General features: G+C 38.8%; 2 protein-coding genes across 2 annotated transcripts; both read right to left on the bottom strand.

Annotated features, from left to right (window-relative positions):
* Nucleotides 1-1,756: 1,756 nt before the first annotated feature.
* On the bottom strand, nucleotides 1,757-8,868 carry LOC135155264 (lysozyme-like). The gene is made up of 3 exons (XM_064104194.1): nucleotides 8,820-8,868; nucleotides 3,595-3,771; nucleotides 1,757-1,989 (listed from the first exon to the last, which is right to left on the bottom strand). The coding sequence occupies exons 1-3, from the start codon at nucleotides 8,866-8,868 to the stop codon at nucleotides 1,757-1,759; spliced, it is 459 nt and encodes a 152-aa protein (XP_063960264.1).
* Nucleotides 8,869-16,741: 7,873 nt separating this feature from the next.
* On the bottom strand, nucleotides 16,742-22,340 carry LOC129266649 (heat shock 70 kDa protein IV-like). Its single transcript, XM_054904485.2, has 2 exons — nucleotides 22,130-22,340; nucleotides 16,742-19,488 (listed from the first exon to the last, which is right to left on the bottom strand). Exons 1-2 carry the CDS (start codon nucleotides 22,309-22,311, stop codon nucleotides 17,769-17,771), a joined length of 1,902 nt encoding a protein of 633 aa, XP_054760460.2. The 5' UTR covers nucleotides 22,312-22,340; the 3' UTR covers nucleotides 16,742-17,768.
* Between the last annotated feature and the right edge of the window lie 1,840 nt (nucleotides 22,341-24,180).

Below are 24,180 nucleotides of genomic sequence, written 5' to 3'. Positions count from 1 at the left end.
TGTTTGAGGGTAGAGGTCTAATCAACTGAACTTTGCACACGATAATATGTCTTGGCGTTTCACAAGGAATGAAGTGTGACTTAGGGCCATGCTTTATTTTGTTATTCAATTAACGCATTAGGTTATTGATGGCAACCGCACGTCCCCTTTACCGCACGCAACTAGAATTTAAGTGCGACTCGAGGTTTTTGCAAGAAACTTGCAATATTGGTCGTAAGTCAATTTTATCGGAAAACATCAATTGAAAGTCAGGCATTTCATTGTCATTGCAAATTTGCAGTTGATACTGCTTCTTGCACCAGCAATTGAAGAGCTCAGTTGCAAAAGGGGCTAGGGCCATTTTTCATCAAATTTGATTTTTTTTTTTTGGTCTCAATGTAAAGACTTTTAGTAGCTCTATAAGATGATACCAAAGAAAACTTAGTTGAAATTCTCATTAAAAAGTGAACAAAAATGGCAAAGAAAAATCACCTTTTTTTCAAGAGGGGTTAGGCCCTTTTTAGTTTGGTTGCAAAGTGGGTTAGGTCCACAAAGATTTATTTTTGGAAAAGAATATTTAAAGAAAAATATGAAGAATGGTATATTTTTTTTTTACCCAATTTTATGTTCACATGGTACGGTGAAAATTTAGTTTTGCATAAGAATATTGCAATATGGAATTTTAAAAAAAATGATTTTCTTGGAGTGGACCTCCCGTTTGCAACCAAACTCTCCTGAAGAGCTTATTTATCAAAAGGGGTGAGATCAATTTTTCATAAATTTTATTCTTTTCTGTCTCCCTATAGATTCTTAGTCGCTCTGATGATACCAAAGAAAATTTGAAATTTACATTAAAACGTGATAGAAAGTGGCGAAGTAAAATCACTTTTTTATTTAAAAAAAATCGGATTCATTTCAGTTTGCTTGCAAAAGGGGTTTGGTCCACAATGATAATTTTTGAAAAAAAATATATAAAAAGAATTGAAGACAGGTAGATTTCTTTTATACCCAGTTTTATGTTCGCGTGATAGGGTAGAACATCATGACAATATAGTTTCTCATATGAATATTGCAATAAATGAGAATTAAAAAAAAGGGGATTTTTCTCGGAATGGTCCAAAGTGGACCTAACCCTAGCTTTTGCACACAAACTCTTCAATTACAAAGTGATTTGATTTAATTGAAATTGATCTATCACTTGAAAATTTGCATCTGAAATGTGCAATTGATTGCAAATATTTTTTGCAACCTTCCCCCCCCCCCCTCCCTAAGTCATAGTAAATTTCTATTGCAGGATGCCATTACATTGCTAGAAAAATATCAAAAGGAGATAATTTTGTAGAAATTTGAATTTCTTTCTGCAATTTAGATGCCGCCCACCTGAAGACTCAACAATGCTCACTTTTACATGTTTTTAAAAAGGTATGGACTTTCAAGTGTGAAATAAGAGTTACATCAAAGGGTAAGTGAAAATATCAGCATTACCTGGCTGTAAGCCTGTATATAGGCCTATAAAGTATGATCGATAATATGATAATTCGTGTTTTTTTTTTTTTTTTGCTTTTTTGTTTTGTGTTTTTTAGGCTTACGGAACAAAAAAAAACAGTGTGGAATCTTTATATTTTTTTAAGCAGAGGAAATTTCTGAATTTATTTTCATCACTTTTGAAGACCTATTACCGGTACATTCTTCTATGATCACTCCATCCCTGAGATGCAGTGACTCGCCAGATAGTATCAGGCGTGATAACCACTAAAAGAATATGACGTAATTGGGTTCAAAGTTCAGCATGGTCCAGTTCAAGCCTGTCCAAACACGACGCCACCGTATCCCAAAAGGCTTTGGTAGGAGCCAAGTGGGGTCCCTCAGGGCCACCTTTGTGGACCTTAGAGTAGTACTCGCAGAGCCCTTTGCTATCGGAGTATCGTATCTTCTTTGGCTTGTGCTTGGCCATATACGCATGGAGGATCCTCTCGCTGCATTTCCTTTTTGAGGCACATTCCTCGAAAGCTGTGGGTTTGAAATTTGAAAGATAAAGAAACGTCTGTTAACATTATTTCCTTCGCTTTCTCTTGAAAAAGACTTGAATTGTATCTAAATGGGGTGTTGCAAGAAACTTGCGATCAATTGCACGTCTATTTTGGGTCCCTTAATCAATCACATGTCTTGTAGTTAATTGCAAATTAGTGATTGATTGGTAATCTGCTCCTTTAAACACGAAGTTTAATCTGATTTGCTACAGCTAACGTTGATCTATCAGTTGTAAAATTTCAGCAGAATATTTGCAATTGAGCGCAAATATTTTCTTGCAACACCCCCTTAGACCTATTTTCAGGAAATGGGATGGAGATTAATTTTAATAAATCTTTAAGCTTCTACCAAGTAGGCCTATATAAGCTCACACAATGTTACTTGATTATCCCCAGCCGATTAAAGTTTATATTTATGGCAAGTTCCCCCAAGTCTGCGCAGTCCCCCTTGTCTGCGCACACGCGTATCTGCGCGATTCTAGTACGTAAAATAAGATACGAAATGAGTACGAACTTTACACATGCAATACATAGCCAGGTATTCATTAAAAAATCCGACTCAAAATGGTGGAAATATAATGAGTTTAGGGCATTACATGTGACGGCCTCAAAATGCAGCCTTTCTCATCAAAATCCCCGAATCGTGTGCAAAGTGAATGAGTGCGCGGACATGGCGTACCATTTTTTTTTTCAATCTGAAAATTACTGCCCGAGGTTTTTTTTAAACAATACTATATTTTATTTCATTTTTAATGAGAAATTTGGTACACTTACTCTTAATAATAAGAGGAACATTATTAACTGAAAAAATTCATGTTGAATCTTAACTCAAATTGTTAGGTGTGCAGACTTGGGGCCCACCATCATAAATACAACATTAGCCCGCAAAATTTATCTACAGGCAATATTAAACAGGCTTTGACGATGTAAAAAGCATAAAAATGATAAACATTCCAATCTTTTTCTTTTCATTATCATGATAAGAGTAGAAAAATGTAAAGTATTACCTAAAAAAATAGATAAATATCTATAAAAAAAAATTCACGTTATGTTTGCCAATCCATCCAAGGTCTGGGGCCCGTTTCATAACGTTACAATTGCGGTAACAGGGGAGCATTTAATGAAATGATTTGTCGGATGTTTCATCTGACAAGTCCTGTTATATCCGACAGTTGTCATAGTAACAGTGCTTCTCATCCAATCAAAATCAAGGAATTTTGTCAGATCTGACAACTTGTTAGACAAGAATGTTGATGAAACGCTGCCCTGGTTTCTATATGGAAGTGACAAAGTCACAATAGTATTTAAGTCTTTATGAAACTGACAACTGGTGTCTGGTGCTTGGGGTCAACCTTAATCAGAGGTTTGAGTGGTCACAAGTAAAAAGATCTGAAAAAATTGTAGAGTATTCAAAAATCTGAAACAGAAAGAGCTCCCATTTTTATACAGAGGAAAGCCCAAAAATAAGCTGAAATTAAGCTGAAAATTAAAACAAAAAGAATCTGAAAACAGCTAGAAATCTGAACTCTCACACCCCTGCTTAATGGACTCTTGCTCTCTAGCAACATCGGCATCATCAACTTACATTTGCCAATGGTTTTGTTCAGCTCCAGAGCCTCTTCCCATTGTACATAAGAGATGCCGAGTGGGCCACATGGAAGATAGGTGTACTCCTCATGGCACGACGGATAGGGCGGTTTACAACCCGATTCGGCTTCACAGATACATCGGATACAGTTGGCTGAAACCGGTTGGTGTTTACCTGCTGTTGGAAAAGCATAAGTTCACTTAAATCGCGTTAAAAGAATATGGCAATTGCAACCATCACAAAAAAATAAAACCAGCTTTTTTAATGTAAACATCTAAGGATCTCAGCTAAGCAACTTTCGTGTTAACTATTACTGTTGCCCTTTTAAACACATCCTGGGGTCTGTTTCATGAAAATTGTCAGCACTGACATAAATTATTGTCTTTCTCCGACAGTTACCATAGCAACAGTCAGAGGCCAGTGCTTCTTAGCCGATCAAAACCAAGGATTTCGCTGAAATAGTCAGCACTGACCATGCATTTAGTCAGTGCTGACAACTTTGATGAAATTTTTTACCCCCTCACTGGAGTTCAATGTACAAGACCAGGAAAGCGTTTTATGAAAGGACTTTTCGGACATTTAATTCGACAGTTACCGTAGCAATTGTGCTTCTCAGCCAATCAGAATCAAGAAATGAAGTTAGATCTGACAACTTGTCGGACAAAATTTTTGTTAAAACGCTCCCCCTGGAGCTACTCCCAATCAATCAGATGCATGCCATGGATTATTCAACATATATAACACGATCTTTCAAAGATGTGAACTTGTCACTGTAAGCGAGGATCAATAAAGATCTCGCGACCGGACCCGCCCTTGTAAAAAAAAGTATTATACAGTAGGATGGGGTTTATCTTTTTGAAGCCTTCTTTTTTGTCTTTGGATTACACTATAAATATGAATTCAATACTTGTAATCATCTTCTATTTTGTTCTTTATAATATTTCCTAATATTTTGTACTAAAAATTGATGAAACTTCGCTTGTGATTTTTTCCAAACGACTTTCTAAGATTGATTGTCCGGACACACAACCTGTCCGGTCACACAACAACTGGGTATACATGGTATTACTATGGTATTAACATAGTATTACCGTAGTATACTATGGTAATACCATAGCAATACCATGGTACTGTATGGTATTTTTTTAGACCCAACAATGAGACCTTCAACTGGCATGACTGGTAATCTATATAAATGGAGCCTATCAAGTATTTAAAACCAACTGATGATACCAATTTAAATCAACCAGTTAAAATTGCAACTGAAAATCTATGGTTGTTTTGGTCCTAATTTGAATTTTGTTCCGCTGGGTTTCATCCGAACAATTGAGAAGCAAAAAAAGAGAAAAAAACAAAACCTTGTACCCGATCATCACTCCCAGTGAAAGGAACGCATTTGTTTTTTGTTTTTTTTAATTTCATGGCTTTGGTTCCAATTTAGGAGTGCGCATTTTCACTCCAATTTACGGGGTGCGCACCCCCTCCATCCCTTCATGGATATTGACATCTAAGTTTGCTTTGACTCTTTTGGACTAAATTAATTGTCTTAAGAATGGTACGTGTTAAAAAATTGACAGAAACCAGTAGGCATACCAATGGATTAACAATAAAACAGGGTTCATGTAGATCTGCCTCTTTCAGACAGAGGCTGTCTTAATTATTCTATGCCTCGTGGCGTGGTCATGCACATCCGAGATTCATCGGGCCATTAAATGGCACTTAAACCTTACCTTTTGACGAAACTTTCCCAAGTGAGAATCCCAAGCAGGCAAAAATAACAAAAAGTAGCCATGAAACTTCTCCCATTTCTACCACACGAGTCTTGCAACGTTCTAATTTATGAATTAGACTGTAGGCTAGATACTGTTGCAAACAAAGACCATTGCTAGCTCTCGCCTCGTTATCTCGGAGCTTGGAGCCGGATATATCTAGCTCCTCCTTTTTTATGATCTAGAGAGCGAGTGCATGCACGCGCATCATTGATTTGCATACTAGTACGCGAGACAGTGTCTATAACATGCTTGTTTAGGAAAAATCTGTTTTCCTCACACAGTACAGTGCCACAGAAGCCAAAAACAAAGCTCTAAATAAAATGATGAAATCATTGAAAGGCTCTATCGATTGATTGATACATCAAAATGATCAAATGAAATCCAATGCCTAGCTGTTATAATGTTGATCTTTAAGTCAGATATGCATACTGTCTGCGTCTAATTTGGTACTTTTTTTAAATTACTTCTTTGTTTACCTTAATGATACATGACTGTCGACTAGCTACAAAGCAGGTGCGCGTTTATCGCTTGCGCATGCACCGCGTAAGCGCTTATATCACTAAAGCCGCGCGTCTAAATCCACATTGCCTTATCATATGCATGCTTGCTTTGGCTTTGTTGCTGTCCGTCTGGAATTTAGAAGTTCATCGGAAGAACTGCGACAATCATGGCACCACAAATAAGGATCTTATTGTTAACCATTGTCATCGTTGCGGTGTGGAGCAGTACATCAGCATCGTGTAAGTTTTAATGTTGATCAGATTTAGGTTCTAGTCTAAACAACAGTTAGACTCAACTTTGTTAGCGAAGAACCTTTCAATTATTTGAATAAAGTTTTGATCACCCCGCACCGCAAAGCCAAAACTAAAAGGGAAAAGTCAAGGTAGACTCTAGATCTAGTCTAATCCAACAACAAACTAACGTTAGGCCTAACTTTTTATTAAGTTCTACTAGCCTAGAATCTAGACTCTGCTGATATATTCGGATCGTATTTAATTTTGTGAAATTATTCTGCATGGATATGAAAAAGAAACTCAACGGTTTTCCATTCAATGAGGTCGATACCAATTACCATTTCATTTGTGCCACGCCCACGGCCAACGCTTGATTGAATTAGAATCTAACTTTTTTAGATCTCCTAACGTAAAAGCATTGACTAGGACTAGATCGACTCTAGTCATATCTTAGACTTAGATCTAGACCCTAGATCAGTGAACATGTAGGCCTAGATCTAACCATTTGATCTAGGACAAGGCCTAGATTAAGAAAATCTAGGCCTAACAGTTAGGCCCTAGATCTAACGTTAGAACTTAGATCTAAGGTGATACGTTAGGCCATCCTAGTCGACAGTGCAGATACGGTATTAAAGAAAGAATGAATCAGAATGAAGGACAGTATGGGAGGAAGACAAGCAAACAAAAAAGGAAAGAGAAATAAAGAAAAAAGACGAATGGAAGAATGCAGGAAAGAAAAAAAAGAACGAACAGAAGAAAGTTCTCGGGAAAAGGTAGGAAAGAAAAAGAAATGAAAAAAAAAAGAGAAAAGAAAGTATCTACCGGTATAGCTTAATAAATAAAGTAGAATTAACTGAGCAAAATGCCGAATATTTCATCAAAATCGGATAATAAAGTTATTGAAGTTTAAAGTTTAGCAATATTTTTTTTAAAACAGTCATCATGAATATTCATTGGGTGGGCTGATGATGTCACATCTCCACTTTCCGTTTTCTTATGTTATTACATAAAATCTTTTTTTTTTTCATTATTTCATACTTATGTGAATAATATGTCTCCCTTATAATGAAATAAGTTGCATGCTCAATAAATATCTAATTCACTAAATCAGTTGTCAATCCAATTTTTCTAGTTCTTGGAGAAAAAAAATTGAATAAACTTAATTTCATATAATAAAATACAAAAAAACAAGTTGGGATGTGACTCTATAAGCTCACCTAATGAATATTCATGATGACTGTTTTCACAAAATATTGCTAAACTTTAAAATTCAATAACTTTGTTATTTTATATCCGATATTGATGAAATTGTCGGCATTTTGCTCAGTGAATTCTACTCTATTTATTAAGCTATAGATACTTTCAGCCAGGACCATCCCTTTAACAGATTCACCTCCAGCTACATGTACATTCCCACCTACAAGAAAGGGCAGATTTTCGATCAGCAAGACCAGAGCTCTTGTCACACTTCAGCTTCCACCAAGAAATTTCTAAAGTTCAACAAGATCAAATGTCTTATGAATTCAATTTTTCAATTCAATTGTTTTTTCCACTTTCAATTTCATATTTTTTATGATACAATTGGCATAGTAACATAATTATAATCACATTTGAAGTATATAAAAATAATTGATAACATTACAACATTACAAAAGTCAAATTTATCAAATTGAAATATTAATAATTGAAAGGGAGGTAGGGTCAACTGAAAAGCAGAGCTTGTAAAATGGCCAGAGCTTGTAAATTGGCCAGCACAGTCTCCAGACATCAACATTACTAAGCATTTATGGAGCAGAATGAAGGAGGACTACATCTACATGGAAATCGAAGCCAAGAAATGTGGGGGGGGGGGGGGTGATCGCTTGTGAGGCCGCCTTCGATGCCATTCCTGGGGAGCGTTTCATGAAAGGACTTGTCGGACGTTTTATCCGACAGTTACCATAGTAACAGTACCTCTCAGCCAATCAACATCAGAGAAAGATGTCAGATCTGACAACTTGTCGGATGAAAATGTTGATGAAACACTCCCCTGATGCCTACATGTACATCAATAATAATAATAATATAGGATTTGTATAGCGCACGTATCCACCTTGCTAGGTGCTCAAGGCGCTCCTATATTACCCTGGCTAAGGTAGTCTACCGATTCAGGTGCACACAGCTTTTTTTGAGGAATTACTTCCTGCCGGTACCCATTTACCTCACCTGGGTCGAGTGCAGCACAGTGTGGATAAATTTCTTGCTGAAGGAAAACACGCCATGGCTAGGATTCGAACCCACGACTCTCTGTTTGAAAGGCGAGAGTCAGAACCACTGGCACTAGATCACGACGCACCCACGTATCAACCAACCGTATGACTTCCTCCCAGACGTATGGCAACTGTTATCAAGGCCAAACATGTCAAAGGGAGTCACAGCAGCTACTAAAGAGTTAATTCCCAGAGTTGCAGTCAGTTTGATGTCGATATGATGTCAGCAACGAAGTTTGTTGATTCAGTCTGAATGGTTTTTAAATTGCGATAAGACTTTTGTCCAGCTGAAGATGGGCCTATATGACATCATTATGTCACTGTTCTAAGAAGGTTAGATTAAACGTCATATCACTTCTACCAAAAAAATATTTGAATCGTTACTATTAGAATTAATTTAAAACATGATTATTAAAGATCGGAGGATTTTCAGTAAAGCTAGAAAGTATTAACTTCATCAGAAGTACCTGCGGCAAGACTTATGTCCATGACCTGGGATGGTATTCTGAGATCCATTTTATCTCAGATAAAATTAAATATTTCATCTCCGTGAAAATCATTGGGATAAAATACCCTTAAAATCTCTCCGAATCGGTATTCTGAGAACAATTTTATCTTCATTTTATCTCTGTAAGACACACCTATTTTTTTTTTATTAATATCTAATTAGAAACGCGCTTTTATAGCTCTCTCATATTACTCAACCAATGGAAATCCATTCCGCTAGGTGTGGCGAAGGAGTACGTGAGATTCAATTCAATTCATTGCGTCAGTTTATTTGTATCCTTTACCACACCCGTGAATGAGAGGAAATAACTTGATACAATTTGATGCCTTTTTGTTTGTTTGTTTTGGGTGTACATTTTATTTTGGGGGTTGCTGTTTTTTCAGGGGATGAGGGGGGCGTGGCCCCGGACAATCCTGAATCCACCCACCCCTGCAAAACATCCGATTCTTGTTTTATTATATATACACAGTCATGTACCTCTATATTCTTATTCCATACACTGCAAAAACTCCGGTGTTGATTTAACACCAGCTCGGGATCTATTATGTCCACGCCAGAGAAATATTGAAACAACACCAGTTTGGAATCAAACCGATGCTGTTTTAATACTAATTGGTGTTGTATAAACACCTATCTGGTGTTAGAACAAAACGAAACTTGTGTTGTTTAACACTTCTCTGGTGTGGACATATATAGATTCCAGGCTGGTGTTAAATCAACACCGGGGTTTTTGCAGTGTACTAGACAACCCATATCCATCGATTTGAAGGAGTTTTCAAACATTTTTTTTCTGGTTATATTCTAGCTCAGCGTAACAAGTGACGAAACAATAAAGATCACCTCTATTATGTTTATAGGCCTTAGATAGAGTCCAAATAAAAGATTTACATGCAGATCTAATTGGATATTTTTTTCCCTCTGAACAGTGTCTGATTACTGCCTACGTTGTATCTGTCAGAAGACACGGGGCTGTTCTTGTTCCGGGGATAAGGGATGTGGACCATTCAACATTGAAGAATCTTTCATGTCTCCTGGAGCTGCAATGAGTAAGTTATTTTTTTTCAGGATGAAACAAAACTCAGCATTATCCAATATTTGCATGAAAATTACGGTAAATCAGCTCACCTGGGCCCCGTCTTACAAAAAACTGCGATTGATCCAATCAACCACAACTATGGATGGCCAGCAACGTCAACATCTGAAATGCAAATTTGTTCAAAACATTTTCGATATTATGTTGTATTCATACACTCATCGCTCACTTGAAGATTCATTGTGATTCTCTTGGTTTACTAAGGAGGTTGTGCAAATTTCCTGTACGAAAAAAATTATGGTATGAATGGATTTCCATACAGTTGTCATGGTTGTGGTTGATCGGATCAGTTGCAACTCTTTGTGAGACGTGACCCTGGGGGCGTTGCGTGAAAGGACTTGTCGGATATTAAAATATCTGAAACGTTACCAGAAAGTTGTCAGATCTGGGGCCCGTTGCAGAAAGAGTTGCGATCAAACGCAACTCAACAAATCTTGCGCAACTTGATGTTCAGCCAATGAGGCACCCGTATTCGGGACTTTTGACTTGCGTTTGATCGTAACTCTTTCTGCAACGGGCCCCTGGGCACGTCTTACAAAGAGTTATGATTGATCCGATCAACATCAACTATGGAAATCCATCAAGCAATGCTTTCTACATGAAATTTACATGTCCTTTTAAATTTAAATGTCCTTTGTAAACAAACAGAAGCACACTAAATTTTGTTTATAAAAAAAAAATTGAACATATGAATATGTAGCATATATCTAGAAAATATTTTGAACAAACATGTATTTTAGACGTTGATGTTGTTGGCTTTCCACAGTTGTGGTTGATCACATCATTAGCAATTCTTTGTAAGACGGTTCCCTTACAACTTGTAACATGAAAATGTTGATGAAATGCTCCCCTGAGTCCGTTCCATAAAGTTTCTGCTAAGTTGCGAGCGGTTATACACGCGGCAATTGACCATGGGCGGAAATCCCAGGGGGGACAGGTCCTCCCTACTCAAAATAGTAGGGGGGACACAATATCAAATGTCCCCCCTACTATTTGTGGTCTTTTAATGATGGTAAGAAATACATCATTCAAAATCGAAATAAAACATGTGTTTTAGGACGAAATTACTTTATTTTGGGATGATCACCCTTTTTTTTTTTTGCTTGTCAAAATTTATTTTGGTCGAAATGACCTTTAAATTTGGGGTGATAACCTTTTTTTTTTTGGCTTGTCAATTTTCCAGCCCCTTGTCCCCCCCCCCCCTACCTTTTGGGAGAGATTTGCGCCCCTGCAATTGACCCGTTCTCGGATACCAACAATTTTTTGAAATCAGTATCAGTTTTCCACTTTCGAAGCTACACACTTCTGCACTGTCAACGCAGTTTTAGCAACTACGCCATACGACAAATGTCTGATGAAGCTTGAAGCCTTGGAATTGTGACGAGTGAAATCTTACTAAGAATTGAGAATTTTATTATTGTGATTCTGTGATTTAGTCTTGCCTGCATAGCAGAGTGATACTAAAGGCGCCGCTTTTCCGAAGGCGGCGGCGTCAACATCTTCAAATCTTAACCGAAGGTTAAGTTTTTGAAATGACAGCATAAAGTATATGAACCTAGGGCCTAGTTCATGAATCTTAGACATAAAGTTAATCCAAGTATTACTGAACATCCTACGTGAGTTTCAGGTCACATGACCATGGTCAAAAGCCATTAAGGGTTAATGAATTTAGACCATGTTGGGGGAATCAACATCAAAATCTTAACCCAAGGTTAAGTTTTTAAAATGTCACTATAACTTCGAAAGTATATAGACCTACATATCAAATATTACTGAACATCCTGCCTGAGTTTCAAGTCACATGACCAAGGTCAGATGTCATTTAGGGTCAAGTTGGTGGTATTTGTTAAATTACCATCATAACTTTAAAAGTTTATGGATCTGATTCATATAACTTGAACATAAGAGTAATCAAGTATCACTGAACATCCTGTGCAAGTTTCAGGTCACATGACCAAGGTCAAATGTCATTTAGGGTCAATGAACGTAGTATTGTATCATTATACGAATGGTGTTTTTTGTGAATTATTAATTTATACTAACTTACAAACTCAGCACTGCTGCTATATTGAATCGCGTAATGCAGGTGAGACTGCCAGAGGCGCTCCAATTGTTAAATAACATCATAGCTTTGAAAGTAAATGGCTCTATTGCATGAAAAGAAACAAGTATTGGTGATTGTTTTGCACGAGTTTCGGGTCATATGATTATGATCAAAGGTCATGTAGGGTCAATGAACTTTAAACATTTTTTTCATCAAAATTGATATCTTAACCAAGGTTGTCTTTTATATCATATTCCAATTTAAGTTCTTCTTCTCCTTTTTCTTCATCAAAATCACGACTTCTTTGTATTGCCTTTTCTGCATTACTCTTGGGTTGGGGTCAGGGGCTCCCCATCTGCCCCCCCCAAAAAAAAAAAAAACAAGACCAAACAAACAAATCACAAAATTTACAAAATTTGGGGTTTGAGAGCTGAAACATTATTAAAACATCACTCTTTGAGCTCAAATTGAATAAATCTCCTTCCCCATTATGTCGCTCTTCATAGGTTACGATGAATGCAAGGCCGATGCCGTGTGCAGTCGCAATGCATTCCAGGTATTCGTGGATCAATTCGAACTGCGAGAGAGTTCTCGGGGTATCTCGAAGTGCGAGCTGGCGTCTCGGATCCAAAGAGGAGGCGCCGTGGGTTCCAACAGCCGGGCAGCAGACACCTTCTGGCTCTTGGTGCAATCCTGCATGATCAATGAATAGACCTAATCCTACCAAAAATAAGTCATTTTCGTCTTTTAAGATGATTTCCGATTAAACATGTTACAGTTTAGATGCAAGGAACACAAAATTAAAATACCCTTCATATTCTATGATGCTTCTATTTTGCCAGTTTTAAAAGTTACCAGTTACCTATCTATGAAAAGTTTGTAAATTTCATGTTTTCGATTTGTTAATAGATCATACTGAATGATCTGAAGATGTTCGTAATTCTATTTTTTCTGCATCCACAATGTCTAGTGACCATAAAATCAGGAATTATTGATATTATAATTTAAGTCATGCAAATGAGGATAATATTAACATGAGGTTTCTTTAGTTTCCCTTTTCATGAGATGCCCAATTTTTCTCCAAATTATAATAGAAGTGGTAACAAAATTAACAGCATTATGATGGGCATTTTTCCAAGATGACTTGCTGCATATAAACTGTCACAAGGTATCATTTGGCTTAAATTTTCTTTCGGTGGTATTACAACAACCATTTTGTAACGTTTTTCAAGTTACATTTAACTATTGAAGCTGCGTTAGATATGTTGGATCGGTGTTGCCTTCTGTTAAGGATAACATGTCCCCCCCCCCCCCAAAAAAAAAAAAAAAAAAAAAAAAAAAATATTACATCATGTTTTGTTATTTTTCACGTTGGGTGACATGAACAAGTAAAATAAACTTTTATGAAGTAGATGCCAGAGGATGTAAAGGCACTGTAATAAATATTCAGAAGCAAGATCTAAATTGCTTTCTTTTGTTTATGAATGCAATATTTTGTAGCATTGTGACAGGCTACTGAGACGTGCTGGGTGGGTCATTAAGCTGTTACGTGCTGCTTTGCGAAAGCCTGGTGATCCTTTCTGAGTCACTAAATCAACACCACTTAAAAATGGATGTATATCATTTACCACAAGAAAGAATCACCAGCCGTTCATAAAGTCGCTCGTAAAGAAAGACCAGGGTCCCGTAGCGCAAAGGTTAGCGATTAATCGTACACTTGATTTTCACGATTGATTGTAAATTTTAGTCAATGCAATCGATCGTAGAACATTGCTAAGTTTTGTGTTACGGGCCCCAGATTTATGAACATTTCACGCGTTACCCTGGTAGTTGTGATTGATCCAAGTCATCTCAAATATGGAAAGCCATGGCCGTTAAAAATTTCTCATGACTGAACAAATTCATAATGTGTCATTGGTTAAGTCAATCATTGGTGGGTGCTTTCATTTCATAATTAGACGAATAAAACGGTGACGTTCATTGCTTTCCATATAACGGGACTGATTGGATCAACGTCAACTAATGATAACACGGGAACCTTAAGATGGTTTGCAAACATTTCATTTGGGAAGACAATTGTTGAAAAATTCACCTTCCCGTCTTGCCCCAGGTGACCAGGGCTCCGTAAAGCCCCTTTCACAATTGACGTACGACCATTTGCGACCTTTTGGTCGTGCGACAGGCTGCAACAGGCATCAATCGCTAGTCATCTCATAAGATCGCACAGAGGCTTTCACAGTTGCAACAGCTGTCGTACAACAAAAACAACCAGTAAACCCCGTTGCACGAGTAAGTCGCATATGCTCTTATTGTGCTCGTGCGATCACATGCGAGTGTTGCACGAGGGATTGCGAGTGGAACGGTCGCATACATGCGAATGAAACGGTAGTGCAATGTTGTAAGCCGTTGCGATCGGTCTTGCAACAGTCTTATGGCCCATATTATTATCGCAACCAGTCGCAAGACAGGTCTCTGTACATGTAGGTCGCTTGCACATGTGCAAGTGTTGTACGACCTCCAGTCAAGTAAATGCGACTACTTAGTTGTGCCACCTCTCGCACCAAGTCGTACAACGTTCTACAACACTCGCACGATGATCGCCCGACCGATGGTACGACCCCGGGTACGGCCTGATGCGAGTGAATCGATCGTATTTGATCGCGTTCGGATTTTGAACATGTTCAAAGTTCAGATGTGACCAGTCACGACCACCTCGAGTTCGTGCGACCGTCTACAACGACTGCGAGTGCTCGCAAGACACCAAGAGATCGATCGTGCAACAACAAGAAAAAACTGTTGCAGGCGGTCGTAAACTGGTCGGACGTCAATTGTGAAAGGGGCTGAACGGTCGCATACATGCGAATGCAACGGTAGTGGAATGTAGTAAGCCGTAATTTCGATCGGTCCTGCAATAGTCTCATATTATCGCACCCAGTCGCAAGACTGGTCTCTGTAGGTCTCCAGCACATGTGCAAGTGTTGTACGACCTCTAGTCCACTAAATGCGACTATACTTAGTTGTGCCACCTCTCGCACCAAGTCGTACAACGTTGAACAACACTCACACGATGATCGCCCGACCGATGGTACGACCTGTTGCGAGTGAATCAATCGTATTTGATCGCGTTTGGATTTTGAACATGTTCAAAGTTCAGATGCGACCAGTCACGATCACCTCCGACCACCTCGAGTTTGTGCGATCGTCTACAACGACTGCGAGTGCTCGCAAGACACCAAGGGATCGATCGTGCAACAACAAGAAAAAACTGTTGCAGGTGGTCGTAAACAGGTCGTACGTCAATTGTGAAAGGGGCTTAAGGTTAGCGATTGATCGTACGCTTGATTTTCACGATTGATTGTACATTGTAGTCAATGGAATCAATCGTAGAAAAATGTTCTACGATCATTGCTATAAAGCTTTGTGTTACGGGCCCCAGGTCTGTTTGGAATCCAAAATTTGGTTGAATGATAACTCTATAAAATATAGAATGATTTAATGTGTTGGTCATGTTGGCAAAGAGTACCTAAATATGTGTGAGTGAGGGAAAATATTATGATGGAGAAAAATGTGAGATATAGCAAACGGGAGAAAACATAGAGAGAGGAGGGGGGGATGGGCGGGTCTTGTGGGGGATCTGTGGCATGGCCGTACGCAGAATTTTTAATTTTTTTGTCGGGGTGGTGGGGGGAGCATAAATGTTTTTGAAGTAACTCAAAAGCGAGGGAGCGAAGCGACGAGCTTGTCATGTGGGGGCCTTTTTTTCAGAAGTGAATGAAGAATTGCATGCAGTTTTGGTGAATCTTGTGAACAATATCATTTTAAAAATGTAAGTTTTCTTTTTTTTTTTTTTTTTTTTTTTTTTTGGGGGGGGGGGGGTAGGGACAACTCCCTACCCCTCCCACCCCTCTACCTTTGCGTTCGGCCATGGTTGGTTTTAATGGGAGTCTACGGGACAAAAGATGCACATACGCTAAGGATTTCTAAAGAGCGACAGGGGTACATTCAGAATAATCTTATGATTTGTAAAAAAAAAAAAGTGTAGCCAGGAAATATTTCATACGTGAGCATGGTGAGAGCATGGACCTATTACGAATAGGTCCATGGTGAGAGGGAGGAAAAATATGAAGTACAACGGCATGAATAAAAAAAAAGGTACCAACTGGGAGAGAGGGGGAAGAAGAAAAGTGAGGATGTGACAACAGAGAGCTGCATGGACATGCATCCTTGTTAGCTAGGCATCTTCATCCCCATCCTCTCTTCGCCCTTTTAGACCCCTCTTCTTTTTTCTATTTCTCTCTCTATTTCCCCCTCTCTATTTTGTTTTCTCGTTTTCTTCGCTCATTCCTTCCACGCTTTCTTCCCATTATTCTCTTCTTTATTTTCTCACTCGCTCTGACCGTTATTCTTCTGATTCTCTTTCTATGTCTCGTCTATTCAATCCCCCCTATTTTCCTTCACCCCCCCCCCTCTCTCTCTCTCTCTATCCTAATTCTATGTTGCTCTTTCTATGGTTCATCGCCATCTTTCCTTTTCCTTCTCTCTCTCTCTCTCTCTCTCTGCAAATATATTACCAGAATAGGCCTACAAACTAGTATATTAAACAGACTTCTCAAAAATATTGTCGGAATATCAATTTCAATATAAATAAATGGGATTTGTTTTTTTTATTTTGCTACGATGCATTAGATAATATTCATAAAACAAAACTATACAAATAAAAACATAATATCATGCAGTTGTGTTAAAAATTGTACAGAATAGATGCATTATAAAACCAATTTATTTCGCTATAAAGAATAAAAGTAATCATCACAGTTGTACAATAATTATGAAAAAAATATCTTGTCTATCTTAGGGGTATACATTGGACTTCTTTGTATAATTTTAAGAAAAATGCATTAAAGACCTTTTTTTGTAAAAAGAAATATCAAAATAATGAGTTTTAAAATAATTTACCAGCTGGGAGCTGCTTTTGTAAAATCAGGGGAACTTTTTTTTTATTAATGTAATTCTGTACTAAAACCATCAGAAATAATTTTTATTTTAATTGATTACCCCCTCCCCCCCCCCCCAAATATGCCAAAAGGAATAATTTGATAGGATATTCATGATATTAGGAAATGGTGAGTACGATGAGACGTTACTAGAGATGAATCACACTTTTTACAAAGATCCACCTACCTACTGTTGTATACAAATATTGATAAACATTGCGTTTTTTCTTAGCTTACGTCCACTAGAAGTTTCTTAAATTTTAGATAAATATGACCAAAAATTTGCAATAAAACAAATTTAGATTGGTTTATGTTATATTTTAAGATCTACCAACATGCAGTCTTTATCATTATCATTACGCATCCTCGGGATTCGATGAAGAAATCTAGGCCTATAGCACTAGGGGTACTATGTTAAAATAAATGTTTCATATTTACTTTCTGCTCGATAACCGCCATTTCACGGTGTAGGGATCAAGTTTCAGTTATCCTTTTCACACACACATAGTTACAAGATGTTAGAATGCCATCACATGATAGCTTGATTTCTTCATAACTTTATTTTTTTTTTATTCACCTAATGGACGCCTACATCCGTCTCTGCGAATTAAGACGCCCCAAAAGAGGTTCCCAAAAGTAGGAATGATCCTCATGAGTACACTTGCCCCCTTTGCCCTCTTGATCCAAAGTATCGGTCAATAAGCTTTAAAATTCGCAAGCAATGAACCATGCTTGTATCAGCAATGACAGCAATGCAGGACAGTTCAATGCGTAACATTAATCGACCTCTTCGACACGTGGCCCTTCAGATTGCTGCCCTCCGGGTGCCCCACCTCCGCTACCTTGATGAAGCTTCGCCATGATGGGGGAACACTTCTTCTGCAACTCCTCCATCTTAAAGTTAAACTCATCCTTCTCGGCCAGCGAGTTGCTTTCCAGCCACTGGATAGTGTCTTCGACAGCCTTGATGATTGTCTGTTTGTCTTCTGGAGATAGCTTGCCTTCGATGGCAGGATCATTGACGGTGGATTTCATACTAAAAGCATAGCTCTCCAGTTGGTTCCGAGCGGAGACACGAGCATATTGAGCTTCGTCTTCAGCTTTGTACTGCTCGGCATCGTTGACCATCCTGTCAATGTCTGCCTTAGACAGCCTACCCTTGTCGTTGGTGATAGTAATTTTGTTCGTACGACCAGTACTCTCATCCTTGGCTGTGACGTTGAGGATGCCATTAGCATCAATGTCGTATGTGATCTCGATTTTAGGGACGCCTCGCGGTGCGGGAGGGATTCCAGAGAGTTGGAAGTTGCCAAGGAGGTTGTTGTCTTTGGTCATGGAGCGTTCTCCTTCATAGACCTGGATACTGACTGCGCTTTGGTTATCTGCGTAGGTTGTGAAGGTCTGCTGAGCTTTTGTTGGGATGCGGGTATTGCGTTCAATCAGTTTGGTCATGACACCACCAGCGGTCTCGATTCCCAGAGACAATGGGGCAACATCCACCAAAAGTACATCTTTGACCTCAGAACTCTGGTCACCTGACAGGATAGCAGCCTGAACTGCTGCACCATAGGCAACAGCCTCGTCTGGGTTGATGGACTTGTTCAGTTCTTTTCCATTCAGGTAATCCTGCAGCAGTTTCTGAATCTTCGGGATCCGTGTGGACCCACCGACCAAGACCACAGTGTTGATCTGAATTTTGTCAAGTTTGGCATCTACTATGGCGCGTTCGACCGGATCAAGGCACTTTCTGAACATATCCGAGCAGAGCTCTTCAAATCTTGCCCGGGTCACACTGGTGTAGAAATCAATACCTTCGTAGAGAGAGTCTACCTCAATACTTGCCTGGGTACTGCTAGAAAGAGTGCGTTTTGCACGTTCCGCAGCGGTACGCAACCGCCTCAAAGCTCTGGCGTTTCCACGAATATCCTTCTTGTTCTTCCTCTTAAACTCCTCAACAAGATGATTAACCATTCGGTTGTCGAAGTCCTCCCCGCCAAGATGAGTATCGCCAGCAGTTGACTTGACTTCAAAGATACCCTCATCGATAGCCAAGATAGAAACATCAAAGGTTCCACCACCAAGGTCGAAGATCAGAACGTTCTGCTCACCGCGGAGCTTCTTGTCTAAACCGTATGCCAGAGCGGCAGCGGTAGGCTCATTGATGATACGCAGGACGTTCAGGCCAGCAATCTTACCCGCGTCTTTGGTTGCGGTTCGCTGAGAATCGTTGAAGTAAGCCGGGACAGTTATAACCGCGTCGTTGATCTTGTAACCGAGGTACGCTTCTGCGGTCTCCCTCATCTTCGAAAGTACCATGGAGCTGATTTCTTCTGGAGCGAAGCGCTTCGTCTCTCCCATGTATTCCGCCTGCAGCATAGGTTTGCCGCCATTGTTGTAGACCGTAAAAGGCCAGTGCTTCATGTCTGATTGCACAGCTGCATCATCGTAACGACGTCCGATCAGTCGCTTGGCGTCGAATATTGTGTTTTTAGGATTCCTGTAAGTACAATTGGAACGATAAATCAACAATGAGCATCTAAAATAAGAACAGGTTAATCACAGCAGCAGTTTCGTAAACTGAAAAAATCAAATCAATAGTTCGATGTAGTTTCATCATTGAATTAAACCAAGGAATATCAGGAGGAAATGATTTTTTTTAATGAAACCTGACCCAAAATGCCGAGAAGTTATTTCAATTTTCGTACATAATAATGTCTCCGTGGTCTTGTCTTGTTTTCAAGAAGGAAAGATGGGATTGTGTATGAAGACTATGATCATCTTAGGAGATTAAGTAACATCATCAGATATCAATTTGATGAAAGAGGAATAGAGGTCAGAGATTATTTCATTTGTCATTTTCCTTAATAACAGTGGGTATAAATAAATGAATGAATACATAAATATATCAATTAATTGATTAATCAACAGATAAATAAATGTAAACGATCCAGGTAATGCCTCTGTCGGATTGGGAAAACACAAAATTAAGAAAGATCATGTAGAAATTTCTTTGAGAAATATTCCAAGATAATTTAGACAATATAGTTGAATGGTTTTAAACAATACCAATTTCAAAATCCATCCCCTTGAATAATTTGATCAGGCTAAACTGACTGGTATTTGGTTTATTGAAAAGCATTTCGATTTTATGATGACTCCACATGGCTTATGATCAATACAGTGTACTTGATGTGGGGGAGTTGGTATGCGAATTCAAAATTAATTCGGCCGGGTGCCCCCCAACGAAATTCCACGGACCCCCATCATCCCCATGCATGTCTTCTAAGCAAAATCTTAGCTATGCCCTTTGCGCCCCCCCCCCCCAATCCTTTACCCGGCAGTATTGGCACGCTAAGAATGTGGTCGTGTCTGTCATGAATACGCTGGACCTCTGAACAATACGCGATCTATTACATTCTACTCCTATTATTGAATGTGAATGATGTACTCACGAATCATAGGGCATGGGGTTGAGGCAGTTTCTTAATTGGTAATCTGATCGATCTAGATATCATCGTGCTTTTTTAGTAGTGACTTTTAATAGTTTGTCTGGGATATCTTGGGCCAATTTTCCGAAGAAAAGATTAAATATAACAATAGGCTATGAGTCCACGAAGAGCATCCTCATCATCATCCCCGCATACATCCATCACTATCATTATCACTTCTGTCACCACCACCTCCAACATCATCATCACCGTCACCACCATCATCATAATATCACCACCATTCGTCATCATCATCGTCACCACCACCATCATCATCACCATCATCATGATGATGATCATAATCATCACCACTACCATCATCGTTACCATCAGCTTTATCACCGCCATTATCGTTATCATCATCACCATCAGCAGCAGCATCACTATCATCACCATCATCAACATCATCACCATCACCACCACCATCATCATCACCACTACCATCATCGTTACCATCAGCGTTATCACCGCCATTGTCGTTATCATCACCACCATCAGCAGCAGTATCACTATCATCACCATCATCATCAACATCAACATCACCACCATCACCACCACCATCATCATCACCACCATCATCATCATGGCGATCGTCATCAACAGTGGCGGACCGTGACCCGGAGGAGACAAAGCATTGGGGGGGGGGGGCACAGCATTGTTCACAAACAATACAGTGCCCCCCCCCCCCAATGCTTTGTCTCCTCCGGGTCACGGTCCGCTACTGGTCATCAACATCACCACTCCCAACTCTATTACCTCACCCCAACCCAACAACCACACTGTAAAAACTGTGGTGTTAAAACTGACACCAGTTGGTGTTAATAGAGGACCACACCCTGAGGTGTTAAAATAACACCCTAGAGATTGAACATAACACCAAAGAGTGTAAATGTAACAACCATAGGTGTTGTAATAACACCTATAGGTGTAAAACTAACACCACCAATTTAACACCGGTGTAAAATAACTGGTGTGGTCCTCTATGTACACCGGTTAACACCACAGTTTTTGCTGTGTGCACTCCAATAGCTCCACATCACCACAATCATCACCTCCATTCGCATACTCTGCTGGAAGATGTACAGTGCGTCCCAGAAAATAGGAAACCGGGATTCCCACATCTCTTTTTCTTCAAAGGCAAATTAATTATGATATTTCATTTACTACATCTTCATACAATTCAATTATTCCTCTACACTTTCATACCTAATATGCGACGAACACTTGTCTTTACGCATTCATGAGCAAGGCGGGTTTGAAATTTTAATGTCAAAATCATGTTGCGCAGAAAAATTGAACAAGATTGGTTCGTGATACAACCGTTCTTATTCGAGGATTGGCTCATTAACATTTCTTTTGTATTATTTGGTAAAGTTCCTCCCACTGATCCCTGAAATGGGAGTGGATTCAGATTAACATCTGAGTTTCTGCGGAAATTGTTTCTAATAGGCCTTAATATTTATTGTTTGTAATCTGGCATGCGTGAATGATTTACTAAGCTGTTTGTCAAAAATTAAAGATGAGATTCCACTTTCACCATAAATATCAAATTCATAGTAAAAACAAATGTGATAATTGTGAAATCTATCTCTGAGAGTGGGTTGCCTTTTTTGTGGGACGAACTGTATATATCTCAGTTGCTATACTCACATTGCAACTTGGTTCTTCGCCGCATCTCCGATCAACCTCTCCGTATCGGTGAAAGCCACGTAACTGGGCGTGGTTCTGTTACCTTGGTCATTGGCGATGATCTCCACCCTTCCGTTCTGAAACACACCCACGCAGGAGTACGTGGTTCCTAGATCAATACCGATCGCTTTCGGGTTAGACATCCTTTACTTCTCTTATGTGGACCCCTTTTCTGTGAAACGAGAAAAGTTTTTACAGTTTGTGGTTCAATAGTTTCACGCTGTTGCCATGGTTACAAATTCATAAAGTATTGTCCTTTTAAATCGCACTTTAGGCTTAAAACTTTCTTTTTAATCAACAAAACAAATAAGCTGTTGAAATGACCAGTTATCTGTTATTATCCTGCTATTTCATTTATTGATATGTTGTTTTGATATTTAATTACATTTTAATGTTGTGCACTTTATTATTCATACTTTCTACATTTATTATGTTTTACTTGTTTTATTTCAATTTAAGTTGTAAAGCGCCTAGGAGCTGTATATTGTGTTAAGCGCTACATAAAAGCTCAATTTTATTATTATTATTATTATTATTACTAATTGTGTGTAGTGTGGCGAGTTGTGTGTAGTCTGGTTAATTCTAAAACGAAGCTCAAGTCTCAATAGATTTCTTTTTAAATATTTAAAACCTTTGCTCTCTCGCTTCGCGTTCTCGCAGCTTTTTTAGAAGTTTGCACAATATCTCGCCTGCTCAATATTTTTCTAGCTGATTAGTGTACTGATTAATGCTTTTCACTATACAGTTCACTAGTTCAGTTTCATATCTTTTCATATTTATTTGGCATAATGTAGTTGTCGATATAAAGTCAAATGCACATATGCATATATTTGCCTATTACAGGGGTTGCTAAGAATTAAGTTAGAAACTTTTAAACAAGCATCTCTAAGCATAACAAAACAGAAAACACAATTGCCATAATTATAAGACAAATACCGTAAAAACGGCACAATCAGAAAAAATATGCAGGCCTATATTATTTTAGTATGAAAAAATCGTTATTTCTAATTCGGTATTTTTTTCTGCAACATGTCAAATAATAATAAACATCATAAGGGAATCTTACGTCAAAATGAAACATCTACATGCATTGTCCTTTGATAAGATCAAGAAATTAAATATGCCGAATAGTTTTAAAGAATACATACGCACTAGGATATGGTAAATGAAAAATACAAGTACGCAATAAGTACACTATCGTTTAATTAAATGTCTAAACAATCCTCCTTACCTTCGATTGTAGGCCTGCAAATGATCAAAAATATAGTTTTTGTATTTCCTTTTTTATTTTCCACGGATCAAAGCAAATATTTCGTTCGCGTTTCCTTATCTGTTCAAAATCTCTCCCCTCGTTCGACGGGCAGTAAGAAATCTGTCTTTCGGAAAATGAAATGCCTCCTCTTAAATGATGGTTTGTGACTGTGAACGCCCTGCTGAGATCTTCACAGACTCAGCCTGGATGGATGTTGAAGTTAATCTCTTTGCTAGATGCTAGTTTACAAACTAAAGAACGACAAGAATGCTTGCTCTATATATTACTCCACGCAGTCTCATTCGAGATCATTCTCCGGCCCGCCCGGGCTGGCATCTATTTATGATGCCATCCGTAATCTGACGGTGCAGTGATTCATACGAAGGCATTAATAGAGAAAAGCGACAAAGGGAAATGGCGTAGCGACGCATCGTAAGATAGGGAGGTCGGGCCCATAGAGAATCCCACCCGCCCTCTCCTTAAAAAATACAATAACTCCATATTTTCATTAATTTACGCCTACGATGAGCACGGGGTAAGATGAAAGGCTGATTAAATATCATGGCGACGACTTATTAAAGAAAAGGGGCATTTATGTTATCTTCAATAACTGCCCTATAAACGCAGCATCGTTTATTTACCCCCCCCCCCCCCCCCGTCCCCCGTTATGTTAGAGTTTGCAGTGTTGTTAATGGTGATTGTGGTGGTGATGTTGGTAGTGGTGGTGACGGTGGTGGAGGGTTGATGTGGTGGTGGAGAT

Source organism: Lytechinus pictus, chromosome 8 (assembly GCF_037042905.1).
Source record: "Lytechinus pictus isolate F3 Inbred chromosome 8, Lp3.0, whole genome shotgun sequence".
In the NCBI taxonomy this organism is placed as follows: domain Eukaryota; kingdom Metazoa; phylum Echinodermata; class Echinoidea; order Temnopleuroida; family Toxopneustidae; genus Lytechinus; species Lytechinus pictus.
The sequence above is the reverse complement of the archived record's forward strand: the minus strand, read 5'-3'. Positions and strand labels throughout refer to the sequence as shown.

Excerpts from the sequence above, each read along its gene's own strand:
- LOC135155264 (XM_064104194.1), bottom strand. The coding sequence starts at position 8,868 with ATGGATCTCAGAATACCATCCCAGGTCATGGACATAAGTCTTGCCGCA. Across the intron at positions 3,772-8,819 it reads GGACATAAGTCTTGCCGCAG|GTAAACACCAACCGGTTTCA; the intron begins GTACTTCTGATG and ends TTCCAACAGCAG. Across the intron at positions 1,990-3,594 it reads GAACAAAACCATTGGCAAAT|CTTTCGAGGAATGTGCCTCA; the intron begins GTAAGTTGATGA and ends TCAAACCCACAG.
- LOC129266649 (XM_054904485.2), bottom strand. The coding sequence starts at position 22,311 with ATGTCTAACCCGAAAGCGATCGGTATTGATCTAGGAACCACGTACTCC. Across the intron at positions 19,489-22,129 it reads GCGAAGAACCAAGTTGCAAT|GAATCCTAAAAACACAATAT; the intron begins GTGAGTATAGCA and ends TTGTACTTACAG.